This window comes from Oryctolagus cuniculus, chromosome 5 (assembly GCF_051225735.1).
Source record: "Oryctolagus cuniculus isolate XC-2025 breed Fujian yellow rabbit chromosome 5, ASM5122573v1, whole genome shotgun sequence".
Classification (NCBI taxonomy): Eukaryota; Metazoa; Chordata; class Mammalia; order Lagomorpha; family Leporidae; genus Oryctolagus; species Oryctolagus cuniculus.
Window position 1 is genome coordinate 139,130,282 of NC_142871.1, and position 21,771 is coordinate 139,152,052.

The following is a 21,771-nucleotide window of genomic DNA, read 5'->3' on the forward strand; positions in this document are numbered from 1 at the left end:
TGTGTGTGTCTGGGGTTAGTAATGGTAGCCACTGGTTAGGAATCCTGGGAGAGCCTTCCAGATGTTACTATGATCTGTTCTTGTCTGTTTGTTTATTTATTTTTATTTGAAAGGCCATGAGTTCCCCAAATGCCCACACATCTAGGGCTGGGCCAGGCAGAAGCCACGAGCCCAGAACGCAATCCAGAGTACTCTAGCCCTCATTTACTGTTGTCCAGAATGTGCATTGGCAGAAAATTTGATTGGAAGTAGATCCAGGACTTGAACCCAGGCACTCTGATATGGGATGCAAGTGGGTTTATTTATTTATTTATTAGAGAGGCAGAGGCGGAACGAAAGAGGGAAAGGGAGAGGGAGGGGGAGGGGGAGAGGAGGAGGGAGGGGGAGGAGGAGAGGAGGGGGGAGGGGAGGGGGAGAGAAGGAGGGGGAGGGGAGGGGGAGAGAAGGAGGGGGAGGGGAGGGGGAGGGAGAGATGTCTTCCATCCACTGACTCACTCTCCAGATGGCTGCAACAGCCAGAGTTTCGCCAATACACTCAGAAGCCACCAGGAGACCGGAGCCACGAGCTTCCTCCAGGTCTCCCACGCAGGTGCAGGGGCCCAAGGACTTGGGCCATCTTCCACTGCTTTCCTAGGCCACAGCAGAGAGCCAGATTGGAAGTGGAAGTGGAGCAGCCAGGACTTGAACCAGCGCTCATATGGGATATGGGCACTGCAAGTGGCGGCTTTACCCGCTACGCACAGTGCCGGCCCCCATGATCTGCTCTTGATGTGGGTGCTGATTACATGGATGTATTGGATAGGTGTGCTTTTCCATATATGTGTTTACTTCAATAAAAAGCAAAAGAGTTTATATATTGTGTAAGTATAAGGTACAAAGAAAAATAGCCTGGCCGGCGCCGCGGCTCACTAGGCTAATCCTCCGCCTAGCGGCGCCGGCACACCGGGTTCTAGTCCCAGTTGGGGCGCCGGATTCTGTCCCGGCTGCCCCTCTTCCAGGCCAGCTCTCTGCTGTGGCCAGGGAGTGCAGTGGAGGATGGCCCAAGTCCTTGGGCCCTGCACCCCATGGGAGACCAGGAAAAGCACCTGGCTCCTGGCTCCTGCCATCGGATCAGCGCGCTGGCCGCGCCGGCCATTGGAGGGTGAACCAACGGCAAAGGAAGACCTCTCTCTCTCTCTCTCTCTCTCACTGTCCACTCTGCCTGTCAAAAAAAAAAAAAAAAAAGCCTCTACATGTATTAAGAAACAGAGTATTACCATTTCAAAGCTCCTATATAGTGTGAAACCACTATTCTAAATTTGCTAGTTCTCCATTTAAGGCAGCTCTTCTTATAGTTCTGATAGTTTTATCATTAAATTTCACATGATTTTGAATTTTTATACAATGATATAATATTCTGTGTATTCGTGTGTGGTTTTATTTTTCTGTTTTGAGATTTGTCCACACTTAAAAGTGACCGCTTTCATTTAACAAGTATTCCATTCATCTTAACAATGCTGACTTTTCCTCTCCTTGGTCATGGCGCAGCTCTCCAATTATTCAAGCCTTCGTTTCCTCTTTCAGTAACTTTTTATAGTTTCCCTCAAACCATCTCGCATTTCTTTCATGAAGTGCATTTCCAGATACCTTACGTTTTTTGCAGTTCTTGCTCCTAATCTGACCCAGCGTTTCCACTGTCGCTCGAGAGTCGGCCAATATTAAGACATGGGGTGGGGGGGGGGATGATTTAACCACGCGTTGTAACTTTAACTCTCCGCGTTCCAAACGCCTTCAACTAATTTCTGACCATTGCCGTACCCGTAGGTCCAACTGCGCGCTACCTTCTTAAGAAGCGCTGAAAATCTCTCAACTCGCCTCGAGGCGGAGTCGATACGTGCTGACGTCAAGGGCACGCAACACCTCGGAGCCTGGAGGGCGGGGCCGGCAGGGGGACCTGCTGCTGGGAGAGCAGCGGCCCGAGCCGGGGCCATGGCGAAGCTGCTGAGCTGCGTCCTAGGCCCCCGGCTCTACAAAATCTACCGGGAGAGGGACTCTGAAAGGGCCCCGTCCAGCGCCCCTGAGACTCCAACTTCAGTCACTAACCCCCCTTCCAGCTCCTGGGTGAGTCGAGTGCCCCCCCCTGGTTAAGAACATGGTACGGTCCAAACCCTTTACGGCCTTTGCTCCCTAGAAGCGCCCATTACTGGAACTGAGGGGAGCCTGCTTGTCAAGCCGGTTGTCTGAAAAGTCTGCGCTTTTTGTGCGTCCTAGATCCAAGTTATGCCTGTGGACTGGCCGCCTCTCCTCCTTTTCGCTATCTGAGGGCCGCTGTCCCATTCCGACGGCCAGTCCTTGCTCTTTCCCCTCCGAGTCCCCCACCCTGTGTGTCATGGTTCTTGCCGGTCCCAACTGAGTCCTGAGTGCTGGAGAGATCCTGCGCCGCCGACTGGGGAGCTGGTGGATTTTGCTGTCAAACTTCCAGTGGCTTCCTCGGTGCCTCTTGGTACCTCCCACGGCTCCGTTTTTTCTTCCCTTTACCCTGGCCTTGAATTTCAAAATGACTTCTACATATCACACATCCAAGCACGGGCCTTCCCCTCACTCTCCCAGACCTAGGGTGGAGACCCCCGGGGTCGTGGCATTCATGAAAACTGGGGGGTGGGGATGGGGGTAGGCTGTTCCCCTAAATATTCTTTCCTCTTCTTATTGGTCGTCTCAGTTTGTGTGTACCAACGCCTACGAGCTAATCCTTAAACACATTCTGTTTCTTAATCATCCTGCTCTTATTTCTGATGCCACTCTTTCCCTCTGAATGGTGTCTTTCTTCTTTAACCCCTCTCTCCCTCTATGCACACACCCACATAAAACCGCTTGTGGAAAAGCCGCAAAAGTCATCCAATGATGCTTTCACTTTTGCTTCTGAGTCTGGTATCCTGTGGCTGTTTTCATGGTGGGAAGTCAGGCTTCAAGAGGAGGGTGGGAAAGTGGGGCCAGGGGCGCCCCTAGGAGGATAGCTAAGGAGGCTGGAACCAGAGGACACACATCAGGGCTTCGGAAGGGAGGAGGAGGGACCTGCCGATGGGCAGGGTCCTTAAGCGGGCCATCTGTTTTGACAGGATACGTACTATCAGCCGCGTGCCCTGGAGAAACATGCCGACAGCATCCTGGCGCTGGTACGTCTGCCCTGGCATCTGGGACTCTGCATCTCTGCAGGCCCAGCTGCCCTCTTGAGCTTCCTCCTGCCCAGCCTGGGAGAAGGCAGTGCCCCAGGGGGCGGGGCATTCTCTGGCTCTGTAGACTCCCCAACACAACGCACAGACATGTTATCAAGCACACACGCTTGGCACTCCCCTTGAGTACGTAGAACCGCTTTCCTGGGGCAGCCTGGGCCTTGAAGAAAACATGTTTACTCTTGGGACCATGTATCTGCAGGCGCTAAGTCCTGCAGTCCCCAGTGACCTGTCCTGCCTGGCAACTAACCTCTCTGGCTGAAGCGACAGCTGTTCTCTCTGGCAGGGTTCCGGTGGGGATGTGTGCGCATCTCGCTGGGGACCAGTCCAGGGGGCTGTCCGGAGCAAGGCCGATGGAAGGGGCTTGATTAACCTGAGTCTGCAGAGAGCCTGGCTTTTTAAGTGTGATGGAATTATGTCTAGCGATGACCCGAGGCCGGAGGCAGAACTTGGACCTTGTTTTCCCAGCTCTCATTAGCTCCCGGCACACTCTGCCTGTCGACACGCACCCAGCACCCACTGTGTCTGTAACGCATGTGCAGAATAGATTCTCATTCTGCCACCCCTCGAGTTACCCATCTTGCTCAGAGCCCAGGCCTGGAAATGCTGGCGCGGTGTGTGTGGTTGTGCGTGCCTGCATACTGACTGCCTGTCCCCGTCTCTCTGCTGCAGGCTTCAGTCTTCTGGTCCATCTCTTATTACTCCTCTCCCTTCGCCTTCTTCTACCTGTACAGGAAAGGTCAGTGTGGTTTCAGAGGTGGTTGGGGCAGGATACGGGCAGGCTGTCGGCTTCGAGCCAAACCCCCTATAGAGGAAGGGGGAACCTGTGAAGGTGGCTTGGCTTCCCTCTTCTCCCAGGCATCTGCTTCCTCAAAGGGAGTGGCTGTCCCACAGAGAGGGCGTGGGGTGGGGGTGGGGACCACACTGGGAAAAGCAGCGGAGGACCCTAGAGAGAGCTTCCTACACCGGCCCTCTTCCCTCCCAGGTTACTTGAGTTTGTCCAAAGTGGTGCCGTTTTCCCACTATGCCGGGACCTTGCTGCTGCTCCTGGCAGGCGTGGCCTGCCTCCGAGGTAGGTGCCGAGGCTCAGATCTGTACATCGCCGGGTAACTATTAAATACCTGCTTCTGCAAATGCAATACGGTGGTAGACCTTGAGGAGGAATAGCTGAGAATGGTCTAAAGTATGAACTTTCCCCTAAAGGGTGTGGGTCATCACTATGAAAAAAGAAAATAGAAACGTTTGCTGTTACCTAGAAGATGCATATACACTATGACAGTTCTACACAGAGTTTCTAGAGAGACTCCTGCACATGTATAAACAGTACAAATTACAAGAATACAGCACACAACATTGTTTGTAATAATCCTTTTTTTTTTTTTGAAAGATTTATTTATTTATTTGAAAGGCAGAGTTACAGAGAGGCAGAGAGGTCTTCCATCTGCTGGTTCACTGCCCAAATAGCCGCAATGGCCAGAGCTGGGTTGATCCAAAGCCAGGAGCCAGGAGCTTCCTCCAGGACTCCCACATGGGTGCAGGGGCCCAAGGACTTGGGCCATCTTCTACTGCTTTCCCAGGCCACAGCAGAGAGCTGGATTGGAAGAGGAGTAGCTGAGACTCGAACCAGCACTGATATGGGATGCTGGCACAGCAGGTGGTAGCTTAACCTACTACACCACAGCGCTGGCCCATGTAATAATCGTAAACTGGACACAGCTCCAGTGGCCACGAATCTTAGGACGGATTAATACCTTATGTGGTATAAGTCATGTAACAGAACAGTACACAGCAATGCAAATGAACTGTAGCCACGCCCAGCCATGCAGATGAGTCTCACGTTTGGAATGCTGAAGAATCTAACCACCAAGTAAATTATGCAGTCTGTGTTCAGTGACATCAAGTTCAGTAAGGGATGCATGTGAATGTGGGAAAGCGCTAAAGAAAACAAGGACATGGTTATTTCACAAGTCAGGAGCTGAGTTACCTGGTGGGGAGGGGTACAGGACAGGGAGACTCCTGGTGAGCGTGGCTTGGTGCTCTTTCTTGAAAGACCTGAATGGATGTTCTATGTACATATGTTGGATGTCCCCATTAATAAAATAAAGAGGCAGAGCAAATCATTGGCCCCTAGTGGTACATCTGAAGACAACCAGCTTAGGGAAGGGGGTGATGGGCTGAGACTGGGGCTAAGTTGGGTCCAGTCAGGTGAGGATCTTTTTTTTTTTTAAAGATTTATTTATTTATTTATTTATTTGAAAGACAGTTACAGAGAGAGATAGAGACAAAGAGAAGTCTTCCATCCACTGGTCACTTTCCAAAATGGCTGTGATGGCCAAAACTGCCCTGATCCAGAGCCAAGAGCTTCTTCCAGGTCTCCCACATGGGTACAGGGGGCCCAAGGACTTGGGCCATCTTCCACTGCTTTCCCAGGGACATTAGCAGGGAGAGGGATCGGAAGTGGGGCAACCAGAAGTTGAACTGGCATCCATATAGGTTGCTGGCACTGTAGGCCAGGGCGTTAACCTGCTGCACCACAGCACCAGCCCCACAGCGCCAGCCCCCAGGTGAAGGTCTCATGCCTGAGATGTTCTCTGCAGCTGGGCTCCCTCCTCAGCGGGAGGTCCTCCTGGACCACCCTGTGTAACAGCATCTCCTGCTACTCAGTTTTGTCTTAATTTATTTTTATTTTTTTAACTTTTATTTAGTAAATATAAATTTCCAAAGTACAATTTATGGATTACAATGGCTTCCCCCCCCCCAATAATTTCCCTCCCACCTGCACCCCTCCCATCTCCTGCTCCCTCTCCCATTCCATTCACATCAAGATTCATTTTCAATTATCTTTATATACAGAAGATTGATTTAGTATATATTAAGTAAAGATTTCATCAGTTTGCACCCACACAGCAACACAAAGTATAAAATACTGTTTCAGTATTAGTTATAGCATTGCTTCACATTGAACAACACATCAAGGACAGATCCCACATGAGAAGTAAGTACACAGTGACTCCTGTTGTTGACTTAACAATCTGACACTCTTGTTTATGGCATCAGTAATTTCCCTAGGCTCTAGTCATGAGTTGCCAAGGCTGTGGAAGCCTTTTGAGTTCGCCGACTTCGATCTTATTTCGACAGGGTCATAGTCAAAGTGGAAGTTCTTGCCTCCCTTCAGAGAAAGGTACCTCCTTCTTTGATGGCCCCATTCTTTCCACTGGGATCTCACTCACAGAGATCTTTCATTTAGGTCTTTTTTTTTTTTTTCCCCAGAGTGTCTTGGCTTTCCATGCCTAAAATACTCTCATGGGCTCTTCAGCCAGATCTGAATGCCTTAAGGGGTGATTCTGAGGCCAGAGTGCTATTTAGGACATCTGCCATTCTATGAGTCTGCTGTATATCCCGCTTCCCATGTTGGATTGTTCTCTCCCTTTTTGATTCTATCAGTTAGTATTAGCAGACACTAGTCTTGTTTGTGTGATCTCTTTGACTCTTAGACCTATCAGTGTGATCAATTGTGAACTGAAATTGATCACTTGGACTAGTGAGATGGCATTGGTACATGCCACCTAATTTATTTTTATTTTTAATTAAAACACATAAGAGGCCAGAAAACAAATATGAAAAAAGAACTAAAATCCTTGTCTCAGAATAGTTTCATCAATAAAATTGAGATAGCTCCGGCATTCCTGTTGGATCGCTCTGCTCGTTTGCTGTGTACAAGGACCACTTGCTTGAGTCTCTGGCTTTTCTCCATTTCTAAAGCCAATCAGTACTTCCCTCAGTTGATAAAGCTTTTTGAAAATCGTTGATTGGGGCCGGTGCTGTGGTACAGCATGTTAAAGCCCCTGCCTGCAGCATTGACGTCCGATGTGAATGCTGGTTCAGATCCCGGCTGCTCCTCTTCTGATCCAGCTCTCCGCTATGTCCTGGGAAAGCAGTAGAAGATGGCACAAGTGCTTCAGTCCCTGCAACCACGTGGGAGACCCTGAAGAAGCTCCTGGCTCCTGGCTTTGGCCTGGACCAGCCCTGGTCATTGCAGCCATTTAGGGAGTGAACCAGCAGATGAAAGACCTCTGTCTCTCTGTCTCTACCTCTCTCTATAACTATGCCTTTAAAATCAATAAAATAAACCTTAAAAAGAAAACCATTTATCAGTACACACACAATTAACAACATATACACACTTTCTAGGGCTCCTCCCCGTCTTCCCAAGAGTAACCATTGTCATGTGGTCTGGCTTTTTTTTTCCTGGCCTTTTTTTTTCTCTAAATTTTTGAGAGAACATTTAAATATAGTCAAAGGCTCAAAGCTCCACTAAATAAAGATTTCAACAAATAAAAAGTGAAAAAGCAGGAAAATAGGAGAGGACTTTAAATAACAATCAATGAAAAGATGTTCGACTTCACTCATATAAATGTAAAAATACTCACAAAATCACTAAAACTGTAATAGCACGTAATTCTTTTTTTTTTTTTTTTTTGACAGGCAGAGTTAGATAGTGAGAGAGAAAGACAGAAAGGTCTTCCTTCCGTTGGTTCACCCCCCAGATGGCTGCTACGGCCGGAGCGCTGCGCCAATCCGAATCCAGCAGCCAGGTGCTTCCTCCTGGTCTCCCAATAGCATGTAATTCTTAACAGTTTGACAAAGATTTCAAAGTTCGACAAAACACTGTACTTCCAGCAAAACTGATACACACAGAAATTTGGTTTTTAAATTTTTTTATTTTAGCTTTCACACATAAGGGAGAATCCATCCATTATGAACTATCTACCTCATTTCAAGAAATCTAAGCCGCTATCAATTGTAAAATGAATACTACAAATTCCTGAGCTTTCACATGTTAAAAATATGCATTTTAGAATCTATGAAATATGGTAAGAATCTATTTATAGTGTTCTGTGCAACTTTTTTTTTTTTTTTTTTTTTTTTTTTTTAGATTTCTTTATTTGAAAGAGTTACAGAGAGGGGGTAAGAAAAAAGAGAGAGAGAGAGAGAGTTTCATCTGCTGGATCACTCCCCAAATAGTTGCAACAGCCAGGGCTGGGCCAGGCCAATGCCAGGAGCCTGGAACTCCACCTGGGTCTCCCACATGGGTGGCAGGGGCTCAAGTACTTGGGCCATCATCCACTGCTTTCCCAGGCCTATTAGCAGGGATCTGGGTTGAAAGTGGAGCAGCCAGGACTTGAACATGGGATGCTGGTGACGCAGGTAGTGGCTTTAACCCGCTGTGCCGCAGCGCTGGCCCCATGCACATCCCTGCAGCTTGCTTCACTCTCTCCTTATCACATTGTTTTAGGGCACCACTGTTGCCTGTGTGTAGAATTCTAGTGCTTTCTGCATTTGCTTTCCTTGTAGTTCTTATGCCACTGTGACATTTTCTCCTTTGCTTGTTTATTATCTTTTCCCAGCTCCCCCAACACCCCTTTTCCCCCCTCCACACACACACACACACACACACACACACACACATACACAGCGGAACACCAGCTCTCTGAGTGCCGCAGGCCGTGTGCCTCTTTCTCCTGCTGAGTCTCCCATGGGTGGGAAGGTGCCTGGCACGTGACACCTGCTGGGTCAGAGAGGAGAGAAGTTAGGATGAGACTCCTTAGCAGTGAATGGGGAGTGGGGCCCTCCCTAAGGGGGTGAGCGAAGAGAAGCAGGAGTCAGTAGGGAGGGAGCCCGTGTTTCAGAGAGGGAAGGAGGCAGGCCAGGAGCAGGCCAGGGCTTGGCGGGCGGCAGGGCTGGGTGCAGGAAGCAGAGGAAGAAGAACATCCCCTCGCTGGCGGGAGGGACGAGCAGTAGGGCCAGGTGACGGTGTGCTGCCACCCTGAGAACACCAGCCCTCAGGCGAGGCGGAAGCTTGATTATGTGTGAGGCAGCAAGTGGAAGGAGCCAGGGAGGGGAAGAACCCGAAGTCAGAGCTGGACCTGGAGGAAGGAGGCAACACAGGCCGACGCCCTCACGTTCTCGGCCCTCACTGCCTGCTTCTCTCACTTTTCCTACCAGGACCTGCTCTTCGCCCACCTCAAATTCTTCCCCTGGGGGCCGGCATCGTAGAGTAGTGGGCTAAGCCTCCGCCTGCAACACCAGCATCCCAGATGGGCGCCAGTTAGTGTCCCGCCTGCTGCTCTTCTGACCCAGCTCCCTGCTGATGGCTTGGGAAAGCAGTGGAAGATGGCCCAAGTGCTTGGCCCTGCATCCACGTGGGAGACCCAGAAGAAGCTCCTGGCTTCTGGCTTCAGCCTGGCCCAGCCCCAGCCATTGTGGCCATTTGGGAAGTGAACCAGAGGATGGAAGATCTCTGTCTCTGTCTCTCTCCCTCTCTCTGTAACTCTGCCTTTCAAATAAGTAAATAAATCTATTTATTTATTTATTTATTTAGGAGAGGTAGTTAGAGATAGAGAGAGAAGTCTTCCATCCACTGGTTGGCTCTCCAAATGTCCTCAACAGTCAGAACTGAGCAGTTCCAAAGCCAGGAGCCGGGAGCTTCTTCCAGTTCTCCCACATAGATGCAGGGCCCAAGCACTTGGGCCATCCTGTGCGGCTTTCCCAGGCCATCAGCAGGGAGGTGGGTCAGAAGTGGAGGAGCTGGGACTCAAACTGGTGCCCATATGGGATGCCAGCACTGCAGATGGTGGCTTTACCTGCTACACTACAATGCTTGCCCCAATAAATAAATCTTAAAAAAAAAAAAAAAAAAAAAAGTTATTCCCCCTAAAGCCTAGGCATCTGGCTTCCTGGGTTTTTGTTTATTTGTTTTGTTTTTGATTTTTGTCTTTTAACCCTGTTTCCTCCTCTCTGTATGCCAGGCATTGGCCGCTGGACCAACCCCCAGTATCGACAGTTCATCACCATCTTGGAAGCCACACATCGGAATCAGTCTGCAGAAAACAAGGTGAGAGGTCTAGAAAGGTGCCAGACTGTGTCTCGCTAGCAGCTGCCTCAGCCGCGCCCCCCACCCAGGCCCCGGGCCCCCGGCCCCGGTGTGTGCCAGGACAGGAGGTGAGGCTGTGCCGCCCCCACAAAGGGGGTGTTCGCTGACACATTGTTGTATCCCTTTTCCCCTCCATCAGTGAACTGTCCACGCGAGGCATGTTTCCTCCCTACCACTTCCAGTGGAATATGCTAGAAACCCCCGAGCCCCCGCACTGCCGGCACGGTCTCAGCGTCCAAGCACTGCAGCGTTTCCTAGGGGGCAGTTTTCTGCCGGGGCTTCCTATGGCAGCTCCGTCCTGTGAACATTCTCTCGCACTGGATGCACCGAACACCACGCCGGCTTTGCGTGGGGATGGGACGAGATGGACAGGTGTGTCCACTCCTGGGCCCGGGAACACCACGTGGTGCCAGGAGGGAGAGAGCCAGGGCACAGCGTCCTTGGAGCTGTGCCAGGCCTGCCGGTGCTGGAGTGTGATTATCTTTGAATAGGGGCTTGGGGGCATCATAAACCTCTTCCTGTTGTGAGAGGGGGTTTCCGGGATCAAACACCTGGGTCCGTCGTCATCGCATGACTGGGTGCTGCACGGCATGGTTTATGGAACCGGGGAAAGACGTGGTGGGCCACACTGCTGTCAGGCATCGCACACACCCTGTCCAGCCTCATGGCGGCCACGCAGGGTGGCGTTATTACCCTCATTTGTGCGTCTGAGGAGGCCGAGGCAGAGCAGGCTAAATCACAGAGCACGGAGGCGGCTGAGTCTGAGCGGAAGCCTGTCTGAAATCCACTTTTCCTCGTTTTGTTTTTGTTTGCTTATTTATGGTTTTGTGCATTTTTCTATTGCTTCCTCTTATTTTTTTTTAATGTCAAAAAAATTTCTTTTAGCAGAAAATAAAAAACCAGCGTCAAAATAGAGTGCCAGGTGGCGCTGGTGGGCGGGGGAGGCGAGGTGGGAGGGATCCGGCAGAGCGTGAGGACCCAGCCCCTGTGCACCGACTCAGTGGGGTGACCAGAGGCACAGAGGGGTGGCTGAGCCCGCAGCGCTGGCCCATGGCTGCAGGAGTTGAGGGCAGGGAGGTGGCGGTGAGGATGGAGGGAGATTCAATCACGAGGAGACACCCCCCCCCCCCCAAGCCGGAAAGGAGGTCACTAAGGCTGTGACTGTCCCCCAGTCACTCAACCTCAGGACTGGCAGTTGGATCTGCTGGGGCATTTCTGAGCCTCCAAGGTTGCACAGTATAAAAGACATGGGTAGGGAAAGGGGCGTGGCCAGCAACAGGCCTTTCTCCCTTGAGGGGCTCAGAAGCACCCCCAGCCACACCTCTTAGGTATTGTTGTTGTTGTGTTTTTTTTGTTTTTTTTTTTTTTTAGTATTTTTACTGGGGCTGGCATTTGGCACAGTATATTAAGTGGCCACCTGCAACACCGGCATCCCATATGAGCGCCAGTTTGTACACGCCACCTGTGATCCAACTCCCTGATAACATGCCTGGGAAAGCAGTGGAAGATGGCCCAAGTGCTTGGGCCCCTGCCACCCATATGGGAGACCCAGATGGAATTCCAGACTCCTGGCTTCACCCTGGCTCAGCCCTGGCCATCATGGCCTTTTGGGGAGTTAACCAGCAGATGGGAGATATCTTTCTGCCTCTCCTTCTCTCTCTGTAACTCTCTCTATATATACATAAATATATATATATTATATATACATACATATTATATATATATATATTTAAAAGATTTATCTATTTAAGAGATTGAATTACACAGAGAGAGAGAGATCTTCCATCTGCTGGTTCACTCCCCAAATGGTCACATCAGCTGGGGCCAGGCCAATCTGAAGCCAGGAGCTAGGAGCTTCTTCTGGGTCTCCCATACAGGTACTGGGGCCCAAATACTTGAGCCATCTTCCACTGCTTTCCCAGGCCATAAGCAGAGAGCTGGACTGGAAGAAAAGCAGCCAGGACACGAACCAGTGCCCATGTGGGACGCCAGCGCTGCAGGCGGAAGCTTAGCCCACTATGCCACAACGCTGGCCTCATAAATAAATATTTTTTAAAAAAACATGCAAGCTTTTACAGACACACACATACACATATACTGAGCTGTGCCATGCTTAGTATTATGTCTTTTTTTAAACAAGGTTAAAAATAATTTTTATTTATTTATTTTCATTTGACTTAAAAGGCACAGAAAGAGAAACAGAGAGATCTACTTGCTGGTTCACTCCCCAAATGCCTGCAACAGCTAAAGCTAGGCCAAGCTAAAGCCAGGAGCCAGGAGCTCCACGCAGGCCTCCCACATGGGTGGCTGGCAGGGGCCCGAGTGCTGCTGCCTCCCACGGTGCACACTGGCAAGCAGCCGGGTGGGAAGTGGGGGAAGCGCTCCGATGTAAGCTGCAGATGTCCAGGCAGCATCTTAGCCACTGTGTCGAATGCCTACGCAATCTCGGGCTTCCAGGAGGAGTGTTGGGTCCCCGGTAGAGGGCAGCAGCCCAGTCCTCAGACCTGCCGGGGCGTCCTGTCCTGCCCGATGTTAAGGTATTGCCCTGTGCTTGGGCTCCCCGGGCCCCTGGGTGAGAGTGGTGCTGGGGGGCCTAGCTCTCAGTTCCCCGTTTCCTTCCTTCCTCTGTCTCCTGCCCGCCACAGAGGCAGCTCGCCAACTACAACTTTGACTTCAGGAGCTGGCCGGTTGACTTCCACTGGGAAGAACCCAGCAGCCGGTGAGACCCCAGTTCCTTCACCCCATGCTCCCTTTGCAAGTGTCCCCGAGAGTCCCTGTCCCCCTCCTGGGTCCGGTATCTGCCTTCCAGCTCCACACTCCCTGGAGCCCCAGCGCCCAGCTGGCCACCCCTAACCCAACTCCCTGCCTCTCCCCCTTCTTCAGGAAGGAGTCTCGAGGGGGCCCTTCCTGCCGGGGCGTGGCCCTGCTGCGCCCAGAGCCCCTGCACCGGGGGGCAGCCGACAGCCTTCTTAACCGGGTGAAGAAGCTGCCTTGTCAGATCACCAGGTGGGAAATGGCTGGGGGGAGAGGCGCGCCGGGGCCCACGGGGCTCCTGGACTCAAGGCACTTGTTGTAAATGAGCTGTCATCGATGGGACCTGGCTCGGAGAGGCCCCTAGTCTTGTGGGTCACACATGCATGCAGAGCTGGGATGGGCACATGCATCTGCCTGAGGCCAAAGCTCTGTCAGTGAGGCAGAGGGAGCCGCGTGGGGGTGGGGGTGGGGGTGGGGGGGAGACACAGCCGCAACTGAGGCAGGCTTTAGGGGACAGCCATGCCTCCATGGTGTCCCCTCTGGCCCTCCGTTGTCCCCCCAGGCCCTTCTGTACCTCAGTTTCTCCATCTGCGAATAGGGTTGTTGAGGAGATTAAATAGGGCTCCTGCGTTGCCCCACGGTAAAGCCTGACCAAATTGCAGTTGCGGGTGCTGATGACGTCATAAGCACTACCGGGAACCCCCCATATCTCACAGCAGAGCAGACGCTGGTCCGGAGGCGGGTTCCAGGATCACAAGAAAGGGGCTGGGCTCCAGGGTTGCTTGTTGGTGGTTTGCTGGTTGGTCGGAGGGGCAAGGCGGATCGGAGTTGTTGAAGGGGACGCCGCAGGGGGCCTTGCGAACAGTGGGTGCTCTGGGAATCCTACTTGAGGCTGAACCGGAAGTACTTGATCGTCTATTCCAAGAACACCACTTGCCAGGTGTTCTGTCTAGCCGAGCACATCCGTGCTGTGCATGTCCAGGGCAGCTCCTGGGTGGCGCATCACAGCGAGTGAAGCCGCCAGGTCCCCGGCCCCAGCAGAGCGTGGCCTAGTTTGGCACCTTTCAAAGTACAGGGCTTAACTGGTTAGTGAACCCTGAAATCACCATAGCGAATTACAGCCATCATGTTTTAAAGTATTATTTACTTGGGGACTCTTAATAAGTTGTGTTTATACATTAAAAGAATCATACTTGGTAATAACTTTGCTTTTATGCACTGACTATGGAAAGGATGGCGTCGTAAAGCTCCCAGAATTGCATTACAGATGGTCCCCGAGCCAGGGCGCTTCCCCACTTTATGATGGCGTGAAACAGATAGGTGTTCAGTAGGAAGCATGCTTTGTATTTTGAGTGTGACTCTCTCCCTGGGCTGACGGTACGCCGTAGATGCTCGCTCGTGATGCCGGGCAGGGGCAGCGGCTGCAGCCCCCGCAGAACCCCACCGCGCCAGGGCAATCGCGTGTAGCTGCGCCGTGATGCTCCCCAGGTCAGGTGTACTCGACGCCTTTTCGACGTAGGATCCTTTCAGCTTCGGCTATCACACGTGGGGGAGCATCTGTAAATGTGTATCTTACACAGGTTGCAGTATGAAGTTTGAAAACCACCAGCCTGCTACATGTATTTTATTATTATTATTTTTTTTTTGACAAGCAGAGTTAGACAGTGAGAGAGAGAGACAGAGAGAAAGGTCCTCCTTCTGTTGGTTCACCCCACAAATGGCCACTACGGCCAGCGCAGTACCACTGGTGCGCTTCGCCAATCCGAAGCCAGGAGCCAGGTGCTTCCTCCTGGTCTCCCATGCAGGTGCAGGGCCCAAGCACTTGGGCCATCCTCCACTGTGCTCCCGGGCCACAGCAGAGAGCTGGACTGGAAGAGGAGCAACCGCGACAGAATCTGGCACCCCAACAGGGACTAGAACCCGGTGTGCCGGCGCCGCAAGGCGGAGGATTAGCCTAGTGAGCCATGTCACCAGCCATTATTATTATTAAGCCCTGAGAGAGGAAAGTGAAGCCGTGAGGATCAGGTGTGAGGCAGGCTGCAGAGTCTATGAGTGCTAAGGCTGGGACAGTCCCCAGCCCCCTCTGGGGTTGGGGTCCATTAACCCGTGTTCCCCACAGCTACCTGGTGGCTCATACCCTGGGGCGCCGGATGCTGTACCCGGGTTCTGTGTACCTGCTCCAGAAAGCCCTCATGCCTGTGCTGCTGCAGGGCCAGGCCCGGCTGGTGGAAGAGGTGAGCCCACCCCCACGCCCCAGCCCCGCCCGGAACCCCGGATATGGCCTCCTGCCCCTCACAGCCTGGCCATTCCATCTCCCCCTCCCCCGCTCAGTGTAACGGGCGCCGGGCAAAGCTGCTGGCCTGTGACGGCAACGAGATTGATACCATGTTTGTGGACCGGCGGGGAACAGAGGAGCCCCAAGGACAGAAGCTGGTGAGAGGGAGCCCAGAGGTGGAGTCTGGGGAGGGTGAAGAGGTTCTGGGGACTCTGGCCCTGTGGACCCACACCTGGGGACAATACCACCTGCTAGCATCACCCTGAAGACCTCCTGGGTGTAGAATTAGCTCTGTGATAGGGAAAGAGATGAAGAAGTAGGAGGTGACATTCAGGGATCAAAAAAAAAAAAAAAAAAAAAACCCTCATAGTCACCACTAAGACAGCACTTGCTGTGTGCAAGGCATCCTCACAGTAATCCTGTGAGAGGAATTTTTCTATTAGCCCATCTTACAGATGATGAAACTGAGGCACAGAACAACTTTCCCAAACCACACAGCAAGTGGCAGAGCTGCTATTGGAACCAAGGCAGCCCGTCTCCAGAGTCTGCCTGGAGAGAGCAGGAAGCCAGGAGTGTAGGAAGCTGGGTCCAGTCCCAGCTCCGCCCGCCTGCTGTGAGAGTGCCTGCGAGTCCCACGGTCTGAGCTACAGCCTGGGTCATCTTGGAATTGGGTTTATCTGACCATGAGACCGGAGCCCCGAGAGGGAGAAGGCCATTAGCACACCACATGACAGAAACTGTCGCAGGAAATCATACCTGGAATCCCAGTCCCGAGAGACAGCCACTGGGCGCTTCCAAGGAGGAGGGGCACTGTGCAGCAGCGAGCCACCTCTCCCCTTAGAGAGGACAGGAAGCTGCCCTTGCGCCTGCCCTGCAAAGCCCTTGGCAGACCTCCCCACCACCCACCCCTCCCCCCGCCACCTCCCTCCCTGGGGGGCGGGGCTCAGTTCCTCCCACCCCTTCCTTCCCACCCTCTCCAGGTGATCTGCTGCGAGGGAAACGCAGGCTTCTATGAGGTGGGCTGCGTCTCTACACCCCTGGAAGGTAGGCCCGTGGGCTCAGCCCTCTAACCTCTGTCCCTGGGAATGGAATGTCCCCACCTGCCACACTGATAGGACCTCCTGGGGCCTCACCTGCACGTGCTCTGGGTGAGGTCTGAGTCCGTCACCTGTGGGGAAAAGTCCACTTCCTGGCGCGCTTTGCTAAGCCAACATTCCTTCCCAGGGCAGTGTCCCTAGCTGTCCTGTGCTCCTTGTTCAGTTCCACCACGCACACACACCCGTGTACGATCTCCCATCCCCTCGCACCCAACCGTTGGAGGCATTCTGGGAAATTCTGGGAGGGTTCTGGGAAAGCCAGGAGTTGCCTGGCTCTGAGCTCTTCCTCCTGCCACGGCTGGGGAGAGCTGGGTGGGCCATGGGCCCTCAGTCCCCCTCCTCCTCCTCCATTACAGCTGGCTATTCAGTCCTGGGCTGGAATCATCCAGGCTTTGCTGGAAGCACGGTGAGCCCCTCTCCAGAATCCCCTCTGTTTCCTGGGCTGTGTCTCCCCCTGGTCAGCCACTGAAGGGGAGAAAGGCTGTGTCTCCTTGTACTGGGGCCCCAGAGGCTGTGAAGGCACCATTGGGAGCCATGCCCCCTCACCCTGGGTGGGGTGGGGTGCTGATGGAGAGGAGGGGTCCATCTCGCTGTCAGCGTCTGGAGAGGCCAGCCCCTCCCAGCACCATTTTCTCCACCATCTCTGTGTATTGTGGGTAGCCACGGGAGAGGTCCATGCTGGAGGGAGCGGGGTGTAGGTGGCCGGTGAGCGGGCCCTTTTGGCGTGGACTCTGACCCACCCCTGCTTTTGCCCTTCTCCCTGCAGGGGGTGCCGTTCCCACAGAACGAGGCCAACGCCATGGATGTGGTCATCCAATTTGCCATCCACCGCCTGGGCTTCCAGCCCCAGGACATCATCGTCTACGCCTGGTCCATCGGAGGCTTCACTGGTACCAGCCACCCTCCCACCCCTCGCGGACACACATTTGTGCCCCGTCTCCCCCTCCCCCGTCACTGGTGGCTCCCAGTGGGGTGGAGGCGCAAGGGACAGGGAGGAAGTAGAATCCCTGGGTGGGCTGCGAGGAGGCATCCTGCTGTGTGTGCACTGGACCTTCCCTCCCCCTCGCGCCTGACCACTAGAAGGAGTAGCAGACCAGGACCTGCGGGGTGGAGATCAGGGCAAGTGAGAGCCTCCTCCGCCCGTTGTCTTCCACACACTCGGGTTCTCTCTCCATCCTCTCCAGACAGTACCCTGGCCAGGGGAAGCAGGGGTTAAGAAGAGACCAGGAGATGACGTAGTAGGAGGGCCGGGGTCAGTCTGGGGTCCGTGGGAACGGTGGGCAAGGGCCCCTCTCAGCCTTCATCCTTCCTCCCTGTCCTGGTCGCAGCCACGTGGGCAGCCATGTCCTACCCAGACATCAGTGCCGTGGTCCTGGACGCGTCCTTTGATGACCTCGTGCCCCTGGCCTTGAAAGTCATGCCGGACAGCTGGCGTGAGTGCAGCTCCCAGGCCTGCCCCCACCTCGCGCCCCAGGAAGGGTGGGCCCCAGGGTGCTGTCCTGGGCAGACGTGGTTCCCTTCTCCGTGGGCAGACAAAAGGCCCCTGTTGCTGAGAGCAGAAAGGACCCCCTGGCCTTCAGCTTCCTCCCCCCATGAAGGGCGGGGACTTTATGTTGGGCCGAGGCCCTGTCTCTGCTCCCCTTCACCTCTACACCCCACTGCAGGGGGCCTGGTGACCAGGACTGTGAGGCAGCACCTCAATTTAAACAACGCGGAGCAGCTGTGCAGGTGAGGGCAGGCCAGCGTCTAGCACCTGATACCGGAACAGCTTCCCGGGCTCCCGAGGCTGAGATTAGGAATAGAGAACAAGCTGGCAAGTGGCCACTGCCCTCATTCCCTGAGTGACCCTGCCACCGCTGCAGCTGGCCTGCCCCTTCCTGTGTTCCCCGAGTCCCTGGACGGTCTCATGATTGGAAGACCAAAGGGTTAATGCCTAGCACAACTGGGGCATCCCAAGAGCCAGACTTTGATCTCTGCCCATTTTTTAAAAAATATTTTTTTTATTTGAAAGACAGAGATGGGGGTGGTGAAGGGGATAGAGAGATCTTCCATCTGCTGATTCACTCCCCAAAAGACTGCAATGGCTGGGGCTGTGGCAGGCAGAAGCCAGGAGCCAGGAGCGTCTTCTAGGTCTCCCATGTGGGTGCAGGGGCTCCAGGACCTGGGCCATCCTCTGCTGTTTTCCCAGACCATAAGCAGAGAGCTGGACAGGAAGTGGGGCAGCCAGGGCTCAAATCATGGGATGCCAGCACTGCAGGTGGTACCTTAACCCATTGCGCCACACGCCAGACCCCTTGCCCATTCTTAAATATGACTGTCCCCTATGGCTGAAGGGCTGCCAGTGCAGGGGTGGGAATGGGCCAGTTGTCGCCTGTCTCCCTCTGAGCTCCCCGTCCTCACTGCTGTGTCCTCCGAAGGTACCAGGGCCCTGTGCTACTGATCCGGAGAACCAAGGATGAGATCATCACCACCACGTGAGTCTCCCCAGATCCCGGGGCTGGCTCCGGAGCTGCCCCTCCCACCCCTGCCCACCAGAAACCCAGGCACCCGGATCCTCCCCGCAACTCCCGGCCCCTCCGGGGTAATGCTTTCACCTCCAGGGTTCCTGAGGACATCATGTCCAACCGAGGCAATGACCTCCTGCTGAAGCTCCTGCAGCATCGGTGAGAGCAGGAGGGCAGGTGTGGGGGGAGGGTACACGCGGGTGCACTGACACCAGCCCCGGGAGGGAAGCAGCACGGCTCCTGACCCCTGCCCGACGCGCCCCCCGCAGGTACCCACGGGTGATGGCAGAGGAGGGCCTTCGAGTGGTGAGGCAGTGGCTGGAGGCCTCCTCACAGCTGGAGGAAGGTGCGAGGGGACGGTCGAGGCCTCTGGGGGGGCGGGGAGGGCGCCTGGTGGGGCCAGGTTGCTGACGGGCCCTCATCTCTCTCCCTGACCAGCCTCAATATACAGCCGATGGGAGGTGGAAGAGGACTGGTGTGTGTCTGTGCTCCGCTCCTACCAGGCAGAACACGGGCCTGATTTCCCCTGGAGTGTGGGTAAGGGGCTCCTGGGGTAGGAGAGGGGGCGGAGGAGCCTGGGAAGGGGACGAATACCCAGGGGGCGTGGCCTGTGTTTGAGTGTCCCTCTCCACAGGGGAGGACATGAGTGCAGATGGACGGCGGCAGCTGGCTCTGTTTCTGGTGAGCTCAGGAGGGGGAAGCAGGGAAGGGGGTCTGATTGGCCAGGGGTCCCAGACAGGACTTGGGGATGGGGGGGGTCCCTCGTAAGTATTGAGAGTGGCTGCTTTTCTGGGGTGGGTGCTAGGTGCAGAGGAGGGTGGAAATGGGGGGGCTCTGGCAGCTGCTGCGCCCTACACGGCTCTGCACCCCACTGCCCCACCCCTTCTTCACCAGGCTCAGAAACACCTGCATAACTTTGAGGCCACACACTGCACCCCGCTCCCGGCCCAGAACTTCCAGATGCCTTGGCACCTCTAGGGACCACCCCGGGACTCCTCCTGGAAGAATGGGATGAGACCCCCGAGGAAGGACCCTCTTGCCGTGGTTCTGTGTGTTCACGCTGCTGTTGCGAGTTCGTGGGAAGTGGAGGACCATCCCCCTTTGCCACCGTCCCTCCTGCACGTGTCCCCTCATCCATGTGGCAGCACCTAATCTCCGACACACACCCTGCATTAAATGAATGGATTATTCCAGATAATTAATAAAAAGGTATTTTTTCTACTGTCTGGTTGGTTGTGTGACTTCCCAAGTATCCAGGGAGCCAGGGGCTGGTAGTGGGAAAAGCAGAGGCCCCAGAAGGCTGGGCCTGGGGAGACCCCCACTGCAGGCTCCATCGCTGTGTCCCCTTAGGCCTTCTGTTCTCCACCTGCACTGTCTGCACGCAGTGCATTGGCGAGCCCCGCCTTCCCCGGCCTGGCCCATCTTCCCAGTGCAGGGCGGCTGCAGCCCCTCCCTGCCTCCCACCCAGTCCTTCCTGTGCACAGCGGCCGGCCGCAGGGGCCCACGGTTGCGCACTCTTTGAGCTTTGTTTACAGAGTGCTTTCCAGCGTCCGGCTTCGCCTACACGGGTGCCACCCACCTGGTGTCATTATCAGGACCGCCAGCTTCCCTTGCTAAGCTCTTGTTCCCACGAGGAGTGAGCGAGAGCCTGCTCCCCATGCCCTGTGCCCTGAACCTTATCAGGCCAAGTCTCCGCAATTCAGCAAACAGAGGGTCGCCCAGGTACCAACACCTCGTGTCCCCCCAGAGCCATACTTTGCCTTTTGGACGGTTCTGTTGGAACGAAATTGTTGGGCTGAGCCTGAGGAGGTTTGTTCCCGGTAACTCCCAGCCTGTTTCTAACCCCTGGGCCTGTGGGACAGTGAGCCTCTCTTCCACTCATCAATTTGTGGCCTGGCAGGTTTCTTCCCTTGGACATTTTGTTCCGGATGAAACACTCCCAGGTTTACCACCTTTGGCCTATTATTTTGTGTGGTGTTTTTTTTTTTTTTTTTTTTTTTTTTTTTTTTTTTGGCTGTTTGTTTTGCTTTTGTTTTAAAATACTTATTTTCAGGGCTGGCACTGTGGCATAAAAGGTTAAGCCTCCGCCTGCAATGCTGGCATCCCATGTGGGCACCAGTTTGAGTCCTGGCTGCTCCACTTCTGATCCAGCTCTCTGGTGTGGCCTGGGAAAGCAGTGGTGAATGGCCCAAGTGCTTGGGCTCCTGCACCGCATGGGAGACCCGGAGGAAGATCCTGGCTCCTGGCTTTGACCTGGCCCATTCTTGACTGTTGTGGCCATTTGGGGAGTGAACCAGCAGATGGAAGATCTCTCTCTCTCCTTCTGTCTCTACCTTTCAAAAAAATAAATCTTAAAAAAATACTTACTTTCACCTACTTGAAAGGTAAAGGGACAGAGAGATAGAGAGAGATCCTCCATCTGCTGGTTCACTCCCCAAATGTCTGCCACAGCCAGGAGGCAGGAGCTCCATCTGTCTCCCAGGGGTCCAAGCCTGAGTCATCATCTGCTGCCTTAGAATGCACTCGCAGGAAGCTAGGTCAGAAGCAGAGCAGCCTAGACTCACCCCAGTACGCTCATATGGGATGCAGCGGTCCCAAGTCTTGGTTTAACCTGCTGCACCTCTGACTTTCTTAGGCCTGCTATTTTGAACAAGATGCTTAACATAGACAAAATAGTTCTGATTTCCTCCATAGGATTGGGGATGGGGGTCCCTCGTAAGTATTGAGAGTGGCTGCTTTTCTGGGGTGGGTGCTAGGTGCAGAGGAAGGGTGGAAGGGGGGGGGTCTGGCAGCTGCTGCGCCCTACACGGCTCTGCACCCCACTGCCCCACCCCTTCTTCACCAGGCTCGGAAACACCTGCATAACTTTGAGGCCACACACTGCACCCCGCTCCCGGCCCAGAACTTCCAGATGCCTTGGCACCTCTAGGGACCACCCCGGGACTCCTCCTGGAAGAATGGGATGAGACCCCCGAGGAAGGCTGATTTCCGTGTCTTG

At 54.1% G+C, this 21,771-nt stretch overlaps 1 protein-coding gene across 3 annotated transcripts; it reads left to right on the forward strand.

Moving 5' to 3' along the window:
• Window positions 1-1,909: 1,909 nt before the first annotated feature.
• ABHD16A (abhydrolase domain containing 16A, phospholipase) lies at window positions 1,910-21,766 on the forward strand. 3 transcript variants are annotated; one of them, XM_089334287.1, is made up of 20 exons: window positions 1,910-2,100; window positions 3,096-3,152; window positions 3,882-3,948; window positions 4,195-4,281; window positions 10,019-10,104; window positions 12,789-12,862; window positions 13,027-13,149; window positions 15,017-15,131; window positions 15,229-15,330; window positions 16,153-16,216; window positions 16,626-16,675; window positions 17,036-17,159; window positions 17,598-17,702; window positions 17,934-17,997; window positions 18,687-18,743; window positions 18,870-18,932; window positions 19,043-19,119; window positions 19,212-19,310; window positions 19,408-19,454; window positions 21,619-21,766. In XM_089334287.1, the coding sequence occupies exons 1-20, from the start codon at window positions 1,969-1,971 to the stop codon at window positions 21,700-21,702; spliced, it is 1,677 nt and encodes a 558-aa protein (XP_089190413.1). In that variant the 5' UTR covers window positions 1,910-1,968; the 3' UTR covers window positions 21,703-21,766. The 3 variants fall into 3 exon arrangements, with proteins under 3 accessions (XP_089190413.1, XP_051710909.2, XP_069930344.2); XM_051854949.3 differs by lacking the exon at window positions 21,619-21,766 and adding an exon at window positions 19,668-19,995; XM_070074243.2 differs by lacking the exons at window positions 3,882-3,948; window positions 21,619-21,766 and adding an exon at window positions 19,668-19,995.
• The last annotated feature ends 5 nt before the right edge of the window (window positions 21,767-21,771 follow it).